Here is a 22500-nt window from a genome sequence, read left to right on the forward strand (position 1 = left end):
AAGTGTGACAGTGGTACACAGACTGACACCCACTTCATGGAATCCAACATCGTCAAATCATACGAGTGGAATGAATGGGAGCTAAGACGAAAGGCTCTTAAATTGGTGAGTGGGTTGTAGAACACTGTTGCCTGACCTTTAAACGAAATGTCACTAATTGTCGCTGCTGTTGGGGAAGTTTGTCCGCGGTATTTCTCTTATCAGCACAACCAAGAAGCCAATAAATGAATCAAAGCTGAAGATTGAAAGTTCATCGCAAAGTAGCTCATTTTCTATAAATCCCCATTTTAATTTCCCAGTTCCTTGAGATCGTGTTTATTGTTTGAAGGTGGATTTTAAAATATCGAATTTAGTCTATTCGCCCTTTCTAAAAGCTTGAACCCAATTTACAAGATATCGTTGCGTATTTTTTCCGTGAAAAAATGATTTGTCGGTTTTATCGATGTCTCAGATTATCGAAACCAAAATTCCTCCGTTAATTTGGGAGGTGGTTATGTTTAAAATTCTTCAAACTTTTTCTGGCCGTTTTTTTGTGTCAAGCACGGTGGCCTCTTTATTAACGAGGCAAGATGTGATCAATGACTTAAGCAGAGTCATTCTTGTTCCAGGTTGTCTAACCAGAATGAATCGATACCACGTATTTCATGTCACAGATATATATGAAAAATCGATACCGTGTTGGAAAAGTATCGGTCATTAATAGTCTGAATTAACATGGCCGCTTTCCTTTTGTCAGAACTGGCCGGCCAGACCCGTCAGTTTGCAAAGAAAATGCAACAATCTGAAGGAACACTTGCATGATAATCCCTCGCATTCTTCTGGAGGAGTATATATCATAATCGAAGTGTGCTAATTTGAAGTTGGTGTAGAGTTAGTAATTCCAAATGTGCAGTCTGACCGGGTCATTTCTTTCAAATAGAAAGCGTCCTTAGTTAATGCGAAGAGATTTCAACGATGACATTTGACTGGCCACGCGGAGCCAAAGGCTGCTCCACAGGCTACATGTTGTCAGATTTACCAACTTAACCTCGCTATAACATTTTATTCTTCTTTTCAGGCGAATCTTCGAACAAAACTTACCCACTCAGTGCAGACAAACTTGAGCAACTTCCGTAGAGACAATGAGAGTCAAGTTTACCTCCCGAAGTAAGTATATAATGAGCCTTCCATCGCCTCGTAAGCTTTCAATTTACAGATATATATAGTGAGGTCGTGTTTAAGGTGGCTCAAACCAGTCAACGCTTTCAAGTCACATTCTTATTAGAAGGATTAGCACTACAATTCTGTTTTACGTATTAGCAATGTTATAGTACCATAGGAAACACCAATAGGCCTTACCCCTTATGACGTACAGCACCTGAATTCTTTTGTTGAGTGACTACTATAAATACCAGAATGCAATGTTTCAGTAGTCACTCAACAAAAGAATTGCGAGGCGTTACGTCATAAAGGGTACGGTCTATTATTGCTAAACGAGACGCGGTCATTGTTGTGACGTAATAAGTCACCGTGGCAACGGGAAAGCCCTGTAAAAACACCCTTTCTTTTGTCTTTAGTTTCTCTTATCTCAAATGTCAGCACGGTGACCCCCATTTTTTATTGCTGGAAAGTTGTAAGAAGGCCAAGATGAAACTATCTGCAAAGTTTGAAAAAGTTTTGTGCAGCGGATTCAGAGCCACCTTAAATCTGTGATTTTCTTAAGGTGCCTCTGATTCTGCAGAACAGAGTTTTTTTCAAACTTTGCATTAAGTTTCACCCTGGCCTTCTGATCACTTTCCAGCAATAAAAAATGGGGGTCACCGAGTTCGTTTCTGAAATATGAGCAACTAAAGCTAAAATATAGGGTGTCTTTGCTGGGCCTTTTTGTTGCCAAGGTAACTTATTGCATCATAAAAATGACCGCATCTTACGTGATACAGCGTTGTAATGCCAAGAGTGTCTCTTCAAAGTATTGAAACTGGTTTGAGCCACCTTAACTCCGGCCTGACAGATTCGGAGTCTTCATCCTTTAAATAACAGAACAAAATTTTTCAATCCTCGTAATGTGTTTTGCTAATGGTAAGAGGTTCTAGTACTTGAATTTGAATCATTTGACACCTGAAATTTTCAGGTGTCTAGAAGACACAATTGCTTAAATTGTCCAGGTAAGGCTGGGAAATACGAGCAACATTATTGACAAACTTGTCGCGAAACACCGTGCAAATTGTAGAGCGATGTTGCACGTTCTACCACCCTACAATTTGCGCGACAAGTTTGGCAAAAATGTTGCTCGTATTTCGCCTTTGGGTTCGAGGATGCGAGGATCGCTTTTCCATTTCGTTTACGTTCTAGTATCGTCGTGTAACCACGACAGCGTAGGCTCCATGTCTCTGTGGGACGTTAATTAAACAAAAACACACGCACTGTTCCAAAAGAGAAGAAATACAGACCTTGTGTGTGCATCATTCTCATTTTGTTCTGGGGCACCTGTGAAAATTGTACTTGTTATAGAAGCAAGTGATTGTAAACTGCATAGCTACAATTTGCTTGCGCCGTTAAAGCAATCTTGTTTTAGAGATTTCCAAATTGCGTCGTCCCAAATCAATCAACAAATAAACCACCTATGGTGCTGAGTTTTTTTTTGTGAAAACCATTTGGAGAGATGGGCGAAAAAGAAAGACAATTCACCGCTTTTTCTGTCAAAAACGTTTTAACGTTGGATTGTGGTGTGCACACGCGTACGACTTGTGCGCGGATTCCTCGTGCACAATTTGTTTCACCTCGGAGGATTCTTGTTGTGTTAATCACCTGCTTTTGTGCCATTTTCAGGGATGCAGATACACAGACAAAGCGAGACTCATCAACGAATGTTCCTAAGCCATCCACGTTCGTCGCTGGTTTGCGTGGCTGTAATTCGACCAAGACTACCATGAACGTAGTGGATTTAACGTTAGATGTCGATCAAACCTGAACAAAATTGTTGCACCTGTGCATTTACAGAAAGCAGAGTTGAACTTTGTAAAAAAACAATTTTAATACTTTTTAGATTGTCTAAATTAATATTGTACTGGTTAGAGTGTTTAGTAAAGATGATAGCGTCGGTTTGAAGAAAGCGAGTATTATTATTATCATCACCCTATCGTCTCATTGCGAGTAACAAACCAGGCGGTGGTTTGTTATCCAGTGTCCGGTTGTTCGAAAGCCGATTAACATAATCCAGGATTAGCGTAAACATTTGCTTCATGTTTTCAACTTTTCGATGAATTTTTGTTTTTCAAGATTGACTTCTTCTAATGTAACGTTTTGCCGAATATCAGCGTTGAACATTATTTGGGAGTGGAGAAATGAACTCCTTGGTTATTTTTTTATATGGAATTAGCGTTAATCGCCTTTTGAACAACTGGGCCCTGAGCTATTTTTGTTCACACGAAAGCAGCGCGCCGCGACAATGGCATCGCAAATTAGGGGGTTTGCGAAACGGCGACGCACACTACAACGACTACGCCACAAAGCAAGAATATCACTGGTGAAAAAAAGAAAAATAATCGTGCTGCACGTGCAGCACGCATTTTAGCACATGTTCTTGCGGTACTCTAAATAACAATGACGTGAAATCACCAAATTTAATTGTTTATTTTTACTAGAGCGGTTTTCAATTGAGTGTCGAAAGTAATTCGCGCATTGCTTTGGTAGGTGATTGGTTCAAAGTTCTCGCGCCACATTTTCAACAAATCAGAAGTGAAACCAAAACCAATCGTGGCTTGCGCGTGCACATTTTCCCGCGCTTTGTGTCGGCTATGTGAATTACTTCGAGTCTTGATTGGTTTACTGGATTGTCTCCGTCCTTTTTGATTGGCCAAAGTAATAGGCTAGTTTCGAATTGTGCAGCAACAAAAGAACAGAGTCGAGGTTCAGGGGAATAATTAGCATTTTGTATTGTTCAGAACAAAGTAAAATGCAACCTCGACTCTGTTCTTTTGTTGCTGCACAATTCGAAACTAGCCTATTACTTTGATTTTGGTTTTGGTTTTACGACACTAGATTGAAACTCGTTCTATGAAAGCTCTCGTACCAATTTATTTTTAGGATAATTCGCTAACATTTTACGACGTGAACGAAGTGGAAAAACCGCGACATTCAAAGTTAAATTTTGAAGTGACGTTTTCGTGGACGTCGCCGTCGTAAATCTTAAAAGTCCCTATTTTCGCAAACGCGCTTTCCACCAATGAATCCCCCTTATTTTGGTCGCCTTCACTTTCACAATCATCTTCCTCATCACGGGAAATCCATCCATTCGGTTTTATAGTTATTTTGCGCTCTTCACGAAACAACTGAGAAAGTCGTTTTTCTCACTCTACGTGTAGTTTTGTAGGTGTACGAGTTTTGTGCAGTCATTGCGTATTCCCTTACTTTTTGCCCAAAAGGTTCAACAGGAGGCTGTTCTACTGACAAAACTTTAAGGTTTATTATTTACCATTTCTACAAGTGTTACGTGCCATAAACTTAAACGATACGACATGTTCATACTGAAATTAAAAACAAAATAAATAAAGGTCATCGAAGAGGGCTTTGATTACAATTTCTGCGATCAGTCATTATCACTTTCCGGCTCCTTTGAGGCGGGTACGTACTCTCTGAAAGAATAAAGTATAAAATAAGGGGTGGGTGGACGTAGAGGGGGGGCAGAGGGAGGAGGCAGTGAATGGATGAATAAGAGAATGAATGAATAAAGAAGAGAAGATGTTAAGAACATTTCAGAAACTACTGGAAATATAATTCAGTATTTTATACAATTTTCAGATTTGATATTGTGCGTTGCGCAGGAAAGCTTTGTTCTAAAGAAGGCACCGAACTAGATAGTTTCAGTTTAACGGTTCACAAGTTGTGAAAAGGGCCTCCTGGGAAAAAATGCATTAGCCTGTCTAGTTTTTCAACAGGTTTATTTTAAGACACTTTTCAGGATACTATTTTTTCTGAAAAACAAGACGCCTACAAGGCGTATCCGTGGGATGCACAACAAGTTATTGTCCAGTTACAGTGGACTTCAACTACGGACAAACTTCGGAAAATGGCGAGACATTACCAGAAAGATAAATCTGTAATTTAACTTAAGTTGTTTGTTGTAAAAACTCTCATTATTAATGTTACTAAAATTTCACTGGAAACAACGAAGCCCTATTAGGGGTTATCAGGAAACGGGATATTTACGGGATGTTATAAAAAATAGGCACGCATTGCGTGTGGTAGTGCAGTAACTTGAATGTTTTTTTTTTCCATAACTGTCAACAGGGTGCGTTGTGTTTTTCAGGAGATTCAAGTTGTCTTTGCGTAATATGTAGCTCTGAAAGTATACGATATTGTTTTGATGTCTTAACTGAATACCTCCTGAGAAGAAATGTGGTTCAGTAAAATAGTAATCCCAGAAAGGTTGACGAAAGTAAAAGTAAATGGGGAAACATTGGCTTCACGGCTGACATGTTGATCATTTTCAAGTTCCTTTACAACTTCTTTTTCACCGCAAGTTTAAGCGTGTACTCTGAGCTTCTGACAGCTTTCCAGGACAAAAGTTCATTGAAGTTGAGCCCCGTCCGGCGGAATTTCTAGGGAATTTAAGAAACGGTGACGATATGACATCGCCACAAAACAGTAATATCGTCGGTTAAAACAGCATAAAGAATCGGATTTTAGCAAGTATTTTAGCAAGTATCTTAGCGGTCCTCTGCATAACGACGACGTGAAATCACCAAATTTGAGGTTTTGACGACAACGTAAGCATCCAACAGAGAATCCTTCATTCTCTATTTTAACTCTGAAACCGCTCGTACCAATTTATTTTTAGGATACTTCGCCCACATTGTAGGACGTGAACGAGACTGAATCATCGCGAAAGACTTATGATAGAGCCAAATCATATTGTGGGGTGACGTTTTCGTCGACCGTTGCCGTCGTAGATTTTAAATTCGACATTCAACACAAAGATCGCAATCGTTGATATGGTCTTAGTCCAAGTGTCAACTAAAGTTAAGCCCCTTCGAATGGGGTTAGTACTTGTATGGGGGTGCGCGGTCCCCGTGACGATGATAGCTAATTTTTTATTTCGTTTGGCCGTTGAAGGCTATTTTCTTATCTTCTTTCTACGTCGGAAAGACTGAACAATGGAACACACAAGAACGAAGCAAGATCTAGAAATAACGTAAAAAATTCTCCTTACCTTTAAAGCTTGCCGTTCTTAAAGAAAAATCTTCTGTCCACTTTATCAAATACTTTCAGATGTGAGGTTTAATACTGTGTCAATCATCGCGGGCGGAAAGGATTCCAAACTAAATATTTGCTCACATCGCAATATCAGAACTTCCGTCACCGTAGTCGAGTGCTCTAACGCTAGACAGCCGGGGCAAGTATGGGTGTTCTAATCGCCGTAAGGGATTTTGGAAATACTGAAGGGCTCACTCGATCGGAGCTTAATTCAATATCCGTGGGGTATGCACATTTGTGACTTCCAAAAAAAACCATTCGACTGGTTTTAAGACGTGGTATGCCTACGGCATCCCACGTAAAAAAACAACAACAACAAACGAGTTAACATACTTTGTCATAAAGTTGAGCCCGTAGTCTGTTTGTACGATAGAAGGCTTGTCTTCTCATTTTTTCGTGTTTCGCTTTCACTTCGGGTAGGTTCTTGTATAGCCTGCGAGAAAAATAACCACAGAAAAGAGGCAGAGACAAATTAACATGGTTATTTTTGTTACGTGTATGTCGTGTTTTAGTGCGATTGACCTCACCAGATTTCAAGGTGATGCATTTCAGTAAAGTTCTAAAGGGAACACGTTCTTAACCGCTTTTGGTTGAAATGCGGTAACTCCCATAAAGGGTCATTTTCCAAACTTCACAGAGGATGTAAATGATGAAGCCCCTAGAACCCGCGCTTCATTTTGAAATGCCCACGAAAACGAAAGTGTCTTGTACCCTAGCTTGTTTTAGATTGTTCAACCTCGCTTGAAGAAGTTGATTAACCAAATCGTCCGAAATCAGGTTTTCCCAGTGATAGAACACGAAAAAAAAAAACAGATTTTGCGCGACAAAAGTGATCATATTTGGAGTAGTCTCAGTTTACCTTTGGTTAAGTTCCTTCATCTCTGCTTTTGTCATCTGTCGCGGTTTTGGGACGTAAAGCTGGTCTGAAATTAGATTAAGTGAGGATTTAAATATCACAATTCTCAGGGAAGAAATTTGAAAGTCCTAGTAAGAAAGATCTTTCAGAAGCTTTCTAAGAAGTTATTTTATTAATGGCACACATGACGTGTGTATGCCGGGCCCAAGCAAGACCCTTGATTGTTAACTTCGAACTTCATCCCCTTTTCAACATTTCAATACTCTAAGGGCCGATTTACACGATACGATTTTGTCGCATGCGACAAGCTCACGACAGGCCTACGACATGACTTACGATTGTCGCAGCGTTTTAAAACATGTTTTAAAATGCTACGACATTTTTTCTGACGTACACAACAATCGTAAATCATGTCGTGGGCCTATCGTAAGCCGTTGTCGCATGCGACAAAGTCGTACCGTGTAAATCGGCCCTAACGCAGCCTTCACTTACCAGGGCACACTTAAATAACTTTGATCCACAGGACCGTCTCTATCGCATCTCCCCCAGCTCTACTCCACCCTCCCCACGAAACACTGACATAAATTATGCGGCTTCGCCTACAGCCTATCTAAAGATTCCATAGCAAAAGAACCACTGCGTCCTCAACCAGTCAAAATAAAATCAACTTACCAGAACCTTTTACACGTGTCTTGATCTTAGGGGTGTCGGGTGGGGATGTTCTTTTAGAGGCCTCTATTCTCCTTTCCTCTGCTGCAGCTTCCTCCATTAATTTGCGCCTGTCTTTTTCCCGGGCAGCTTGCTCTATTCTTGCCACTCTTTCCGTTGAGCGCTTCACAAAAGACGACTTCGCGTAGAGAAACGCTTCTTGGAGGCTGAGCTTCTGCAGAGAGCTTGACGAATTCACGGCCGCATCAAACACGTCTACCCTTAGCTCATCATTAGAGCGGCTTTTACTCGGCGTTTTTAACTCGGATAAAGCTTTTGGCTCAGTTTGCGCTTTGCTTGTCACCGGATGAAACCAAGCTGGTACCTGGGCTCGGCTTGATCGGTCAGAAGTCGTCTTCACGCTGTGATCTGGCGAGTTTTGACTGGGTATCAATCGCTCCTTTGGTTTATATCGAACAGCTTCCCGATGATCCACGTTATACACGTAATCCGATGTCTTGGGTGAAGGTTGAGAAATGACACCCCGTTCTTCCTTATTTCTCAGCGGACTTTTCGCTCCTTTACTCGGAGATTTATAGGGTTCCACCTTATCTTTGCTGTTTGCTTTCCGTTGGCCAACAAACTCTTCAGTCTGTGTGCCCGCGTCTTCAAACTGACCATGAAGTGACTCGTCTGAGCTTGCAGCTGGGCTTCTTGTGATGATCGGAGTCGGACAGTTTACGCCAACGTCTCGTTTACGAGGCAACCTAAACTCCTTTCCGTAACCTTTTCTTTCCACTTTTCTGCTCTTGGCTGGCAAAGTCGCATGTACAACTCTTGTTTGTGAAGCTCTGCAGGTACACTTTGGTTCTCTGTCCACATATGTTGGGTCAGAAAATGGAACTGTGAAGGCTTCAGGGCGCCGAGTATGTAATAGATCTGGAGAAGGTTCTTCGGTGCCTTCGTTGAGCTCGACATTTTCTCTTTCAGTCCCTGTTTCCTTTCCTTTCTCTCCGTTGATTGATGTATTAGTAGCTGATTCGGTCGACGTGCTATCTCGAACTCTGATTATTGGAGAAATATCCTGTGCTTTTACTGATTTAAGCAACTCTCTTATGCGAATCTTATGTTTCATTGAGGAGCGAAGACGCGGTTCCATGAATGCATAATTAAAGAATTCAGAAACATCAGATGATTCACTAGACGAGGTCATTCTACGCTTGCTACTTTTTGAAATCGGCCACTTTTGAGATTGAATAACCGAGGCACGAGAAGACGAAGAAGCACTTTCGTCCATGGATTTCGACACCAGTGAAGACAATTTGGAAATGTTCGCATCCAACCTAGAAGGTTTCACAGCATGTCGATCTGTCTTGTCGCGAGAACGACTGCCAGTCTTAGCATCAGAGTGTTTTCTACTAGTTCTGGCTTTCCTATCCGCGGTTGAGTTGTTTGACGATGTACCGTCACTATCGCCGGTGGCTCTTCGCCTCGATTTCGCCAAACTTGCCAATTTCTTGGACGGATTCTCCTCGGTTTCGTCCACAGTCTTCCTAACCGAATGGCTCGATCTTTCTGAAGTGATAAGTTTCGTTGGTGTTCTGTGATTTTGAGAAGAATCCTTGACTGCGCGTGCTCTGTGTCGTTCAGACTCTTTCTCGCGTAACGCATGCGCATCGTGGTAACGATCGCGAAAATCCTGAGCCTGTCGACCTTTAAGTACTCTCGAGTCCCTTGGTTCACGACGTCTTGGTCTCACTTTCTCCTCGTTGCTCTCTAAACTTTCTTCATAGTTGTCTTGCTCAAGTTGAACGTTTCGATGACCAGTTCTTCTTCCAGCTAGGCCCCCAATGTCTTTTGAAGCCCTGCCAACGCTATCGTGCGAACTACTCGGTGTTGAACTCCCCGAAATGTAAACCATCCCGGGACCATTTTGACTCGAAACCTCTCTTGCAGGGTTTGGTTCAAGTCCCATGGCCTTCCTACGCCTGTTAGTGCTTCCAGGACCCGAGGACCTTCGGATGTCGTAGATACCGTAAGACGAGGTTTGGAAAACACTCTCGTTTGGATGATTCTCCTTGTTTCCCGAAGCATCCCGATGAAGAACCGGTTTGTAAATCTCGTCTGAGGAGGAAAAGTCCGTTGTGGAGCGACTCGGGACCTGTTTGGTTGCAACCACGTCACGTCCCTCTACGTCAACCAATGTATCATTTTCAAGACTCTGTTCTTGCAAAAATTCACTTTCCTCCATACTGGAGCGCTCACTTACTGAACCTAATGGGGTGGATGATTTTCCTTGTTTAGAATCTCTTTGTGCCAGTATGGTTTCAGATATTGGAGAAATTGTCCCAGCCCCAAGAGACCAGTGTAAGGACTTTATATGAGTGTCATTGACTTCCGAATGACTGTCATATTGGCCCTGCAAAGTGGATGAAGATTGCTCTTGATCAGACATTCTTTTAACAGTATCTCCCATAGGTAGGTCTCTGGATGACTTCACAAGTATTCTGTTTTCTCTATTGTTCACCGCACCAGAATCAAGTTGCTTTGATTGCGCATGCTTCTGCATTCGTAAATACTGCCGATTGCCTTCCAACACTGGTTCATAGTTCAGGAGGTCGTCCGTATCATCCGACGATGCACTTGTATCGCTTTCTCGTAAATTCTCCAAACCATTCCCGCTCAGCAACGCTTTTCCTTGATCTTGACCCGTTCTGAAAAAACCGTTAGACTCCTCTTTGGCAGTTGCAACTGATGCAGCACTAATGGTATCTGGGGCGGGTATTGTTCCATAGGTGTCACCAGAATATGGCATTCTTTCATTGTCTCCTAAACGAGGCAAATTACCACCACTCTGCGGCACTTTGCCTTGATCATTTCCCAGTGGACTCGAATCCTTTGTTCCCTCCCTTGCGTCACCAATGGAAATGGGGGCAGCTTCTGTTCCATCAATAACGGAGCTGGTATGGCCTGATAGTGGAAAGTTATCTGCTGGGATGACAGAGAAACTTTCTTCTGTCTCTATGCGATTAGGCCTTTCTCTCGAGGTACTCAATGACAACCCACTATCTGCTCCTAGGGCTGGAACGCTGCTTTCGACAGAAACACGAGGAAGTACTTGATTTGGAGCTCTTTGGATTGGATCCCTTGTTGCGGGTGGTGTCTCTCCGCCCCAAGCAATTCGTGAGCTTTTTATACTACTTGCTATAGAACTTCTGGAACTTGGCGCCTGCAAATGAGTCCCAGAGCTTGGCAAAATTGCCTGTGGCAGAGTTGGACCGAATGTATCACTGCGCAAGTGGCGATGTAACACATCTTCACTAGTCGCTACAACAACAGAGTAGTCTCTTGTCAGAAGATTTGCACCACTGTTGGCTGCTAAAGGAAAAGCATCAGCGGAATCCAAAGACGATCGTACTTTGTGACCGCCATATCCCGCATCATCTAACATTTCACCTGGAGTTAATGGATCCAAAGCACTGGAGGAACTTAGCAGCGATAGCTCTATGGGATACTTGTTGGTAGCTTGAAGTGGTGTTTTTGGAATGGTATCAACAGGGGTAATTTCACTTGGATGCAAAGAAGATACTTTTGCACTCGTCCAGCTGGACTGTTGTCTCGAGTCCAAAGGTCTTATAACATTGGTGATGTCATTTTCCGAGAAACTCCGTAGACTCTCATCCTGAGAAGGCCTATAGACCGTGTGTCCTTTTCTATGTGATGGTGGGAACCTTGGGGATACTGCCTTGGGCCAAACAACTGCATCCGTTTCAGACGAGGATTTTCTCGCAGTGACCGGCCGCCCAGAAGTCCACTCCATTCCATAATCCCTTGATCCAGCGCTATTGCTTAGCGCTGCAGCACTTGACATGTATTCGACATAGTCCTTTGTCATGGAGCCTCCGTCTGAACCTGCATTCTTCGCCTCTTCACCAACTTTGTCAGTTAGCCTATCCCGCTTCAGTCTATCCAACACTTCTTGCACAGCACGGAAGTTAGGACCAAGCAGCTTTGACACTGGACTCTCTGTGTCACTATCACTGTTTAACTGAGGGGCGTGCCTCTGTCGCAACTCGCTCATAAGGTTCACACCTTTCTTGACAGGGGGAACACTTCTGGTGATAATTTCCAGAGGAGTTTCATTGTGTAGACTGTGTGGCTGAGAGGCCAGGGATACATCACTTTCACTGTCCTTACTAGTGTGTACTACACTAGCCACTGGTTGGCTCTGAGCAGGAGCTGAGATTACTTGTGGAGTGCTGCCGTATGTGGTGCTAATCCACGGCATCCTCTTGAGATCTGGTCCGTCTCGTCCATCTGGCTGCGATCTCTCTGGTGGTGACTGTTTCCCATCTTCATCAGACCAAACATGAGGTACATTTTGCAATCTGACATTGTTGGCGCCATGAGAAGCCTGGCCTGTGGCATAAGGCATCTGAATGGTGTCTTCGTCGTCTTCTCCAACCGCACTTGGTCTGAGAGGAAACCACTCGTTTCTTAACTGTTTCTCGTCAATGCCAGAATCGTGCACACTGAAGGACGCTCCACTGTCCGCTGAATCATCCTCAACAGCTTCTTGTTCCAAACTCAGTGGCGCAACACCTGCAACTGAACATTTACATTCACATAAAGCAACTCAAGGGGATAACAAACGTTTCTCGCCCTTGCAAGTTTGAGACCGACCACTTGGAGCATATTTCAAAATGTGGAGCTTGACTTGGCAAACATCACTTCAAAACGATGGCTTTGCATCAGAAATGTTAATTTTTTAACACACATGTAAAATCAATTAAACTAGAATTTGAGACCGACCTTTTTTTTAAAAAAAGGGTCTTATAAAGTGCTATATAACTTAAGAGTGATAATGTTGTTCTAAGTGGACAGATCATAAAATTAGTCGACAAAAATGCCAGCTTTGGCTTTTGACAGTATAGTCAAAACATACAATACAATTATTATTTAACAACTGTTCATCGAAGTGGAGGTGCCAGTGGTGTATATTTATCAAGCTGCGAAGCGGCGAGGTAAATATCAACCATTAGCAACCAACAATGAGGTGAATAGTTATTTTAGCATATACTGAAACATTGAGATAGTATAGCACAAAAAGATGATTTTAACTCATTTATTCCCGCAAAGATTACAATAGTTTTGAGCGCAAATCCCGCGCAAGTTGCTCGGAGGTGAATAGCAAAGGATATTCGGAATTTGAGTGGCGAATCTTAGCGCACCTTCAACGCTATCCACTGTTTTAGTACAGTATTTATTAATAACAGAAACCCATAAGGTTTGAAACGTGTAACGGCTTCTTGTGTGCTGGGAAGCAAGCTTCTGAATATTCAATTTGCTAAGTACCATATTTGGAACAACAAGAGCCAGGGGTAACATTTTCCAAATATGGTACTTAGCACTGAAACATTCAACCAATCAGTTCGCACTCAATATTCGGAAGCTGTAAACGTGTTACACGTTTCAACCCTTATGGGTTTCTGCTAATAATTATTGTTATTAAAGGGGCTGTGTAACGAAATTAAGCAAAATTCTGCAACTGAAACTGGCAACCAAATCAAGAGAAACATGAAAATACATGTGACTTCTTCAAACATTGAAGGAAGGTTTGAATCAACCAGCAAATGCAAAAGCAGGAAGGAATGAGCAAAATTAAAAAAAGATTGAAATAGATTGCAACTACTGGGGTTTTTGAAAACTGTTCAGCATTATAACAGTTTGTGTTTTTGTCACAAAGCATTGGTTTATGTTGTTTAAAGGTAATTTCTGGGTTAGCATTTTAGGAGGGTTGTCCAATACTCTGACATAATGAGATTCATGGTACATCACAATAGACATCACAAAGTGTCCCCCAACCCTAATCCTTTTAAAATAGTAACAGTTTTGTGAGACATAAAGAGCGGGACACTTTTTGATGTCTATTGTGACGTACCAGGAATCTCATTATGTCGGAGTATCGGACATAATGTGGCAATGGCAAGTGAGCTGTTTTCCCTTTTAACTTGTCTTGTCACTACCACCTTTATATTGTTAAGTATCTTTCCTCCATTACAGATGATTAGGTTAAAAATCTGGGAGACACTACTGCCCTGGCATGTGAAATGTTCCTTTCTGGTTACCGTCTGCAGCTCAAAAACGTTGCGTTCCTAAACTTTCTAATACTGTGACACATCCCCTTCAATTTAAGGTGGTGTCACTTGTAATGAATTTAAAGAAGAAGCTAGAATATTTTGTTTTTACATTTCATATCTCAATCATGCCATCACAAAATAGATTTGGAAAACATCTTAAGTTTACGGAAAGGTAAAGAATGTAATATGAGATTCCAACTTAGTCTAATAGTTTACCTTCCTGGACAGTTCCATCCTGTGGTACCACTTGAGCCTCCAACACACCAACTTCATCAAGAGCTTCAACACTCAAAGAACCACTGCTCAGTCCACTTGCTAATGTTTCATCATCTTCAGGAGGCAGATGAGGTGACTGCAGCAAACCTGCAGCATGGCTTAAAGACCTGACACTTTCCTTAAGCTGCTCTAGTTCGTGCCACTGCTCAGCATATGGTGATAACTGGAGCAAATAAACACAACGATAAGAATGACTTGCTACTCAGAAAATTGATATATAATCTCTGAGGGTGCAAGATGAATAATAATAATAATAATAATAATAATAATAATAATAATAAAATAATAATAATAATAATAATAATAATAATAACTGTTATCACATAAGGGGCAAAATTACTGAATGCTGATTGGCTGAGGAGACGGAGGGCATTTTTTTCTTAATCACGAGGGCACAATTACTTGACCCTGATTGGTTAACAGTTGCTTACCCAGAACAAGCAAAATTAGAAGAGAATCTTCTTTCAGATTCTGACTCTGATGAAACTGTTTTTTTTTCACATACTTAATAATTATGCTTTCATTCGGTTGAAGTTCAATTCAATAAATCGTTGTTGTTAACAGAAATAGCCCCTTTTGCTGTGGCATTAGTGAACGGGCGAGTGCTGTGCAACTATTTCAAAGCAAATAAGTGTGTACTTTTCCGACTCCTCTTGCAGCACTGGACTTAATTGTTATTAGCAACTTCTAGTGTAAGAGCATTAAATCAGACTGCTGAAATTCAAGGGTTTTCGAGCAGAGCACATACTAAATCCTGAATAACAGTTTTTACTAGAGTCATGGGCATACATGCTAACACTATAATAATCCAAAAAATGTGATGTACTGTACTGACCTGAGTGATATTTTCTCCTTCCAATGTCTGATCTGAGTTAGAAACACCAGGATGGGCCATCTGTTGATCCTCAGATGGGGTTCCTGTGCCCCTATCATCTAATGACTCTTCTCCAAGGACAAACCATTGGGCACTACCTTCCTGGAAAAGAAAAAGTGATAAACCAAAAAGCACATCAATCTCCTAAAAAGCCTGTATCTGTTGCAGGGTTCTTGTTAAGATTTTGAATAGGAGGATAAAAGACAACTGAATACCAGGTAATGAAGGCTGGTACACATGTATCACTCCGTCGTTCATCATTACTTGACTTCCATCAACATAGCCGGTAAAATGTACTTGAAAAGCCGGTAAAAATAACTGGTTACCGGCTCTCAAAATTTTTTAAACCAGTTAAATTATTATTTCCCTTTGTTTCAGAGTATGATAATGAATAATAGACAAAGAAAAATCAAAGTACAGTGTAAATGGAACTGGTTTGAAAAATTTTAAACCAAAAAAAAGTTTGAGCCACAACAAATCTACCATCCCTTTGCTTTCACTGAGTTACAGAGGATATTACATGGCCACACAGAGGTCTATACAAAATTTCTCTTCAGTATTGACTAAAATAATATTTCACGAGTGAGTGCAGCGAATTTAAGTGAAATAGTTTTTAACACAAGAAGAGAAATTTCCTTTCTCCAAGCGGTCATGTAATGTTCTGTTTATAATAAAATATATAACATCAAATGAATGAAATTATATCACACCATTTTACTTTTCTTAATATGTTTTGTAGTCACTACAAAGAACAACCGCATGATTTACTATGTAACCATAGCAATGGTGATCTTTTCACATGTGAAGATAACATGTTCTTTTCATTTGTGACAATATCATGTTTTCACACGAAAGATCACCTGGTATTTCATTGGTGTTAAAAAATAACACAGTTTACTAAATCATAACTGATTTGACTGAAAGAAAAAGAAAGAAAATAATGTTCTATCAGTCAATGCATGTAAATTTATCTAAAGAAAAAGTATCCTGATTTTGTGACACTTTCGGTTCAATTTTCTTCAGTTGATTGTGTGTGTCACTTCACCTCAAGTTTTTAAAGTAATACAACAATGCCATTGACATTTAAAGAATAGTATAATAAAAGGTTTTAAAGGAAATATATGTGACAAATTCTTCTACTGGGAAATCATGTTAAATTTCTCTCTTCAAAGTAAATCAAAAAGATAGTGGTGACAAAACATTTATTAAAAGTATGGATCAAAAATGCTAAGTTTTGTGGAAGCTGAAACATTCAGTATTTGGGCTTATGCAGTCAATCACTCTGATAATCTTGCAAACCTTTTCCTGTTCATCATCGTTCAACTTGGTGCCTTGTTCATGCACATCTCCTGTTCCACTGGGTTGGGAAGATGCCAAGTCTTCCCCTCCTATGGGGCGCATCCCAGAAGCAGCCTCCATACTAGACCCAAGGTTTTCCAGCAAATGCCACTGTTCTAAATACTCCTAGACAGAGTGGAAGCATTATTATTATTAAGAGCAGCTTAACTGTAATCAATTGACATGGTTTAATGTGTGGACAAATGAAATTGAAGCAAGACAACACAATATGTGACTTCTGAATCATTCTCAATCCCATTGAAGTGACCAATCATTTTGCTGTCAGTTTGGGGCTTGTACACTGGCTTATACTTTTAACTTCTATTACCCAGGGCTGGAACTAAGATTTGAAGCTAAAAGGTAAATGGTATAAGTTGGTGGGGAACTGAGTGATGAGCAAGCAAGCAGCAAGGGAGCAAAAGAGTAGCAAGGAATCATGATCATTGTAATAAGCAGAGTGTGAGATGATCATAATAATACCCTTCTTTCTATTTGGTTAACTGTTTTATTTATTTTGTCTGCACTGAAGTCCTCCTTGCAAGGTACCATGATGCTTGTTGGTTGGTTAAAATGCCACGACCCTGCTCAATGGTTGCTGTTGGACTTCCTCTCAAAGGAATCCCATTTGACCTAATTCTTGACTGGTGATTCCTATTGTGTCTCCTCCTACTGACAACAGTCCATAGGGTCTGAATGAATCACAGAGAGACTTTCTTCACAAAATTACCTGTTCAATATCATGAAGTCTCTTATTTGTTGGTAACTGTCCAGCTCTTGACTGTGAACTTGGTTTCAATTCCACTGTTGGCTGTTCCATTATTAAAAACATACATCACTTGGGACTACAAATTAAAAATAAATAGCATATTATTAATGTCACTGTTCCTTGGTATCAACATAATTAGCCATAACATATTATTTAATTGTTGGGATTAATAACTCTACCTCAATTTGGGTCTCTTGAAAATACTTATACAATTAGAAATAATCCATTTCAAACTAAAAGTAATATGAAAGCATGTTACATTATGATTGTATTTCAGGAGGTTTGATGCTGACTATTTTAAAAGAGATGTTGCAAGATGTTATAGCTACTGCTTAAGCCCTCCCAGTTACCACATGAAATTGAAAACAAACCTGTACATGTGATTTTAAACTATAACATCTCTTTTGAAATAGTCAAGCCTTAAAGTAATACATATCGTGCCCTGGTTATTACAGTCTTTGTGAACATGATTCATTATTCTTGGTTATTAGCCTCAGCCAACTTGTCTTTTAAAAGAAACAAATGAAACATTCAAATTGCAAAAGAACAAAGTTCAATTCTTGGAGGATTAGAATTTGAGAGACCAAATAGGCTTCTGTGATGACATTGTGGGAGTGAAGGGTTTGCTATAAATAATTTGACCTCATAGATTAAATTATTCTGATCACCACTGTCCACAAAATAAATTATTTTGCAGAGATTTATCAACTAAAGCTTTCAGGATAATCAGCTGTCAAGTGATAACTATGTTTGAAGATGAATATCACGCCTCAGTTCGTTTACCTTTTGATATATCTCTTCAACGGTTAAATTATTTATTGTCTACGATGAGAAAGAATAACATAGGTAGATTTAGCTACCTACAAATTGAATTTCATTTAACTCAGCAAAGCTCTGTTGACAAGTTTTATAGACACATGCACTGAATATGATTGTATACATGTAAGTATTTAATGAATGCACGGTTGAGATTTAGGAAACTGTGGGTTTAAAGTAAGCAAAGATTACGAATTTTTTTTTTAAATCACAAAGTAAAACGCAAGTTCGCTTCAAGTTGTAAAAAGCTCAGTGAGTAGTATCAGACAGAAGATCAAAAGCCCAAGAAATACTCGAGCACCTTCAGGAGAGGAAGAATAGGTATCTGCGGCGCGGTTTAATGATTGAAACGAATGTATGGTTCTCCATGAATTTTACATGTTTTTTGGCACTGAACAAAGTGACAAAGAACAAATACGATATTTTCATTTAAACATGTACAGCCGAAGAAGCCGTCCTGTGAAAAGAAATGGATCTAAATTTGACAAAAAGAGAAGAATGAACCTTGGCGTAGTTTCTGTACTGTTAAACCCTCAGCGTATTCAAATGTACAAATGATTTTACCTTGACATCCGTTGCTTTGGCGGTCAAAAATAAACAGGCAATTTCATTCGGTACCAGTCCTAACCGTGAATGCCTTTGCGTCGCTTAAAAATTTTAAAACCAGACATGGGAGGGTTAGCCTGCCCCCCGGGGGGCAAATATCGCTGATTTTCCTACCCATTTTAAGACAGAATTCCGAATTTGGATACCCTGTTTACGACATTTAGCCCAGTTTAAGACAAAAATTGGTAAATCGATACCCTGATTAAGACAAAAAATGATAAATTCGATACCCTGTTCAAGACAAAAATCCCAAAAAACATACCCTGGCTGGCCGCACGTCCCCATTAAGCCCTTATAAGGGAGTACCCCCCCCCCCCCGGGGCCTGCCCGCAGACGCATCCTTATGCATGGCATGGGCGGCATCACCACCAAAAATACAAGGAATTGAAATGGTACAGAGCAAAAAGAAATGTTTAGTGATGGTTTGCGAAACGAAATAAGTGGTTTTGAATGGAACGTTCAAAATACAGAAGTTTGAGTGTTCTTTTTTGAAGCAGTTGAGTCAAATGACTGCCCATACCCTCTTATTTCCTTTGTTGCACGCGCAACAAACGTCAGCTCGCATGCTAGGGAAGGGTGGATGGACCTTTTGATCTCACTAGTATCACAGATAAACACCTATTAAAAACACAAACCAAAACAAAAATGAGAAATCTGATTTTTTTTCCCTTCAGAAAGCACTAAAGTTAGAGACATTTAATAGTACATCTGTAAAGCAGGGAGGGGAGGGGTTAGTAGTGGTTCGAAACTGCTGCCACCCAGCTGAGAGTTTGACTAAAGTTCCGGAATCCGGAATCCGAAATAAGAACTTCAACCAAAGGCTTACACTAATTTGCAAAACAAAACGAAATACAGAAAGAATCCTAAACATTCATTAAAGTTTGTAGCCCTAATGCGGTTAATGAATGTTTAGGATTGTTTCTGTATCATTTCATTTCGTTTCGTTTCGCAAATTAGTGCAGGCCAAGTGACTTTGGTTCAAGTTCCTACATCGTATTTCAGATTTCTTTCCCCAGATTCTGCTTCCGGATTCCAGATTTCATATTTTAGGCAAACCTTCCCCCCCCACCCCCAGTTGATACCGTTGGAGGAAACATGTTGACTTCTGAATGTGTCATTAATTTTGCAGGCAGCTTTACCCATTTCAAACAATGCCCAATAAATGTATCGATCATACCATTTTTATTATATTTTGTACTTTACAGGATGAATTATTACTTTCACAATAGACAAATAATTGATACCAGCATTGGTCCTTTATTTGATGTGAAGGGCTTACATGTAATAGTCAACTCTGAGGACAGGTCAGTTAGCTATGAAACCGATCAAATTACCGGTAATGATAATAGACCATTGGAATGAGTTAATATCCTACTTTTGCCCTAGTTGCCTCACGAGATACAACATTGTCATCAGAGTAGTCTGTCTGCAGACTGTTAGTATGTCAGTTGAGAAGTGCGCTTTTTGAGTCAATCATTCTTTGCCATGCAATTTGTTTCTCTCAATTGCATGACAAAACACAATAATATTATTACCTCAAGACGTGCAGCTCTACAGGTATAGATTGGACTGCTATCAGTCTACTATACTGCCATGATGCAGATAACTTTATTATTAAACCTTGAACCATAGATATTGCATTTCCAGGGTTATGATTGGCTTAAAGCATCTTTGTTATCAGCTTTTATCAAAATTTCAGTAACGAATATTGCATTTCTAGCATTCTGATTGGCTCAATTTCAGTTATCAGCTACAGTCATATGTCTGTAATATACTAGATTACCTTATATGGGCACTAACTGCACCTGTCATTTTGTAAAATTGAATTTCCAATCATTTTGTAAAATTGAAAAAGTTCAATGTTTGATTAGCCTGCAAACAAAGATGTATTTCCGGCGCAGGCTAGTGTTTCATGAAAATTACTGAAACAATATTACATCACTCCCACCTGTTAGAAGAGAATTGGCTACTGCCAAATCGGCACTATGTACCTTATATTTTGTTATTTCAGGCCTGTTTCAAACATTGAACTTTACATGTGCTGAATCTAATACAAATGAGCGAAAACAATAGATTTTCTTATTTGCATTAGATTCAGCACATGTAAAGTTAGACGTTTGAAACGGGCCTTACCCTCCATATTCAACGCTGGCTAATGGAATCATAATAATTTATAAGTATAACGTGATTGCGCAAATTGTTGGCAAGTATGTCACGTGTGACTAGTATCCACAAGACTGAAGTGAACATTCAAATTCCTCTTTGGAGCTTCCAAGATTTGAGTGGAATCTTAAAGATTTTTCTGAAACTTGAAACAAAAAATGCACAATAACTAAACAATAATTCATCGCACCATTTATTTTACAATAAAACAAAAGTTCATAGCTAATTATTTTCGATAATCAAGGAAATATCCACCGGAATTTAGAATCTCAAGAGCAAAGCTCCAAACTAGCACGCAGATTTGAATACTCGGTTCAAATTTCAAAACTACTGGTCACGTATGACATGGCTTGACTGTAAAATGTGTAGACAAGTATCCAAAGGCTCAATCAGTTCAGAATTCAAGCACCTTGTTGGCCATTTTCCCCTCAATATCCCACAAACACTTACATAATAATAAAATATTGTTAAGAATACCACAACAATATAAAGGCTAACATGTTTCAAAACAATCTTAAATTTAACCACATAAGAATTTCACACTTAACTACAAGTGTCCAGTTTATTAATAAGTTCAAGGGTTTTGTGAACAATTTTATAAAAGAACAATGGTATCACTTCATTTGGGTTAGAAGAAAAATAATAATTATATTACTACAAATTGATAAGCTTCTTAGTGCAATGTATCTAACGAATCCTTCCTTCTCAGGGCAGACTACTATTGGAATAAGGATGCTTGCCAAACACTCTGTGATGTTTGTGAAAGCACTGTATGAAAAATTGAGACTGCACAATGTGAAATTCAACTTATATTGTGCATCACTCTACTGATAACATTAAGCCAAGAGTTTTGCAAGTTAAGTCAAAATTGCCACCAGACGTCAGATTATTCAGCCAAAGTGAAAAAGGCTTTACTAAAAACTCCAGTCACATGTAACTTTGAGAAGTTATTACCAGGCAACAATACTTAGTTTTGTCAAAATAAAAATGAGCAAAAGAGTAAGACATGGATGTCATTAAATGGATAAACTAATTTTAGAAATGTTGCATTCCAAAATGAATTTCAAATGTGCAAAAGCCTCACTTTCAAGACTTTTGCCTGTATCAAATTCAAACAAGGTCATTCATCTCAAATGATTTGGAGGTATTTTCTTGCTTGCATTTGCAGTACTGATTTCCAATTTCAAACATAAGTTTGAGGCCAAAGGATTCTACATCACAGGTACAATGAAAAGGAACTACAGTACAGACAAAAAGGCCCCTTAAAATCAAACCCATTTTACCACCTATTAGGACATTACAATGGAAATTACTAATTTTCATATAACATAGAGAATTTGAAATAAGTGGATCTGTTTTCTCACTCAGTCAAAGTGAGCATGGTCAACAAAGCAGTTGGATCTTGTTTAGAAGGCCTCTATGCAGTTGCCTCTGAAGCTCAGAAAGGCCATTCAAATAACAGACAAATTCAAAGCTGTCCTTCACCCAGATCAAGTGTCTGTATGAACAATATTGAATTCTTTAAACAAGTTTCTTGGCTTCAAAGAAACCCTTGAGATGACGCATTTGCCAGAATCCAGTAATCAAAAGAATCAGGGTTTGCGCAAGAGCCCACCAGAGGACCCTTTGGTTTGTGCTTTCGCTAGTTGCTCTGAAACGCTCTTCACGGAACTGAAAAAGAGAGAACAAAATTGATGAGGAGATGACAAAAAAAAAGCTGCAAAACTTTCAATTCTAGAAATAGCTGGACTTTCACGGTACTGTTTTCTTTAAAAGTTTACAT

At 39.7% G+C, this 22500-nt stretch overlaps 3 protein-coding genes across 4 annotated transcripts in view; 1 reads left to right on the top strand and 2 right to left on the bottom strand.

Annotated features, from left to right (window-relative positions):
* Positions 1-3104, top strand: part of LOC138006575 (cilia- and flagella-associated protein 206-like) — a 19107-nt gene extending 16003 nt beyond the window's left edge. Inside the window, exons 15-17 of the mRNA XM_068852991.1 lie at positions 1-105; positions 1058-1146; positions 2809-3104. The exon at positions 1-105 is cut by the window's left edge and continues 39 nt beyond it. Coding sequence (XP_068709092.1) covers positions 1-105; positions 1058-1146; positions 2809-2950 — 336 coding nt within the window. The 3' untranslated portion in view covers positions 2951-3104. The remainder of the gene's footprint in view (positions 106-1057; positions 1147-2808) is intronic.
* Positions 3105-3307: 203 nt separating this feature from the next.
* LOC138006574 (serine-rich adhesin for platelets-like) lies at positions 3308-18537 on the bottom strand. 2 transcript variants are annotated; one of them, XM_068852990.1, is made up of 9 exons: positions 18513-18537; positions 17094-17208; positions 16328-16492; positions 14990-15130; positions 14095-14317; positions 7763-12340; positions 7094-7157; positions 6568-6667; positions 3308-4613 (listed from the first exon to the last, which is right to left on the bottom strand). In XM_068852990.1, the coding sequence occupies exons 2-9, from the start codon at positions 17193-17195 to the stop codon at positions 4578-4580; spliced, it is 5409 nt and encodes a 1802-aa protein (XP_068709091.1). In that variant the 5' UTR covers positions 17196-17208; positions 18513-18537; the 3' UTR covers positions 3308-4577. The 2 variants fall into 2 exon arrangements, with proteins under 2 accessions (XP_068709091.1, XP_068709090.1); XM_068852989.1 differs by having other exon boundaries at positions 7763-12346.
* A 2728-nt stretch (positions 18538-21265) lies between these two features.
* The window catches only part of LOC138006576 (transmembrane emp24 domain-containing protein 4-like), a 6124-nt gene continuing 4889 nt past the window's right edge, over positions 21266-22500 (bottom strand). The window contains exon 4 of the mRNA XM_068852992.1: positions 21266-22388. Within this exon, the coding sequence (XP_068709093.1) occupies positions 22239-22388 (150 nt within the window). The 3' untranslated portion in view covers positions 21266-22238. The remainder of the gene's footprint in view (positions 22389-22500) is intronic.

Source organism: Montipora foliosa, chromosome 6 (genome assembly GCF_036669935.1).
Source record: "Montipora foliosa isolate CH-2021 chromosome 6, ASM3666993v2, whole genome shotgun sequence".
NCBI classification, from domain to species: Eukaryota; Metazoa; Cnidaria; class Anthozoa; order Scleractinia; family Acroporidae; genus Montipora; species Montipora foliosa.

Excerpts from the sequence above, each read along its gene's own strand:
- LOC138006574 (XM_068852989.1), bottom strand. The coding sequence starts at position 17,195 with ATGTTTTTAATAATGGAACAGCCAACAGTGGAATTGAAACCAAGTTCA. Across the intron at positions 7,158-7,762 it reads GACACGTGTAAAAGGTTCTG|ACCAGCTTTACGTCCCAAAA; the intron begins GTAAGTTGATTT and ends ATCTAATTTCAG. Across the intron at positions 6,668-7,093 it reads ATGAAGGAACTTAACCAAAG|GCTATACAAGAACCTACCCG; the intron begins GTAAACTGAGAC and ends TTTTTCTCGCAG.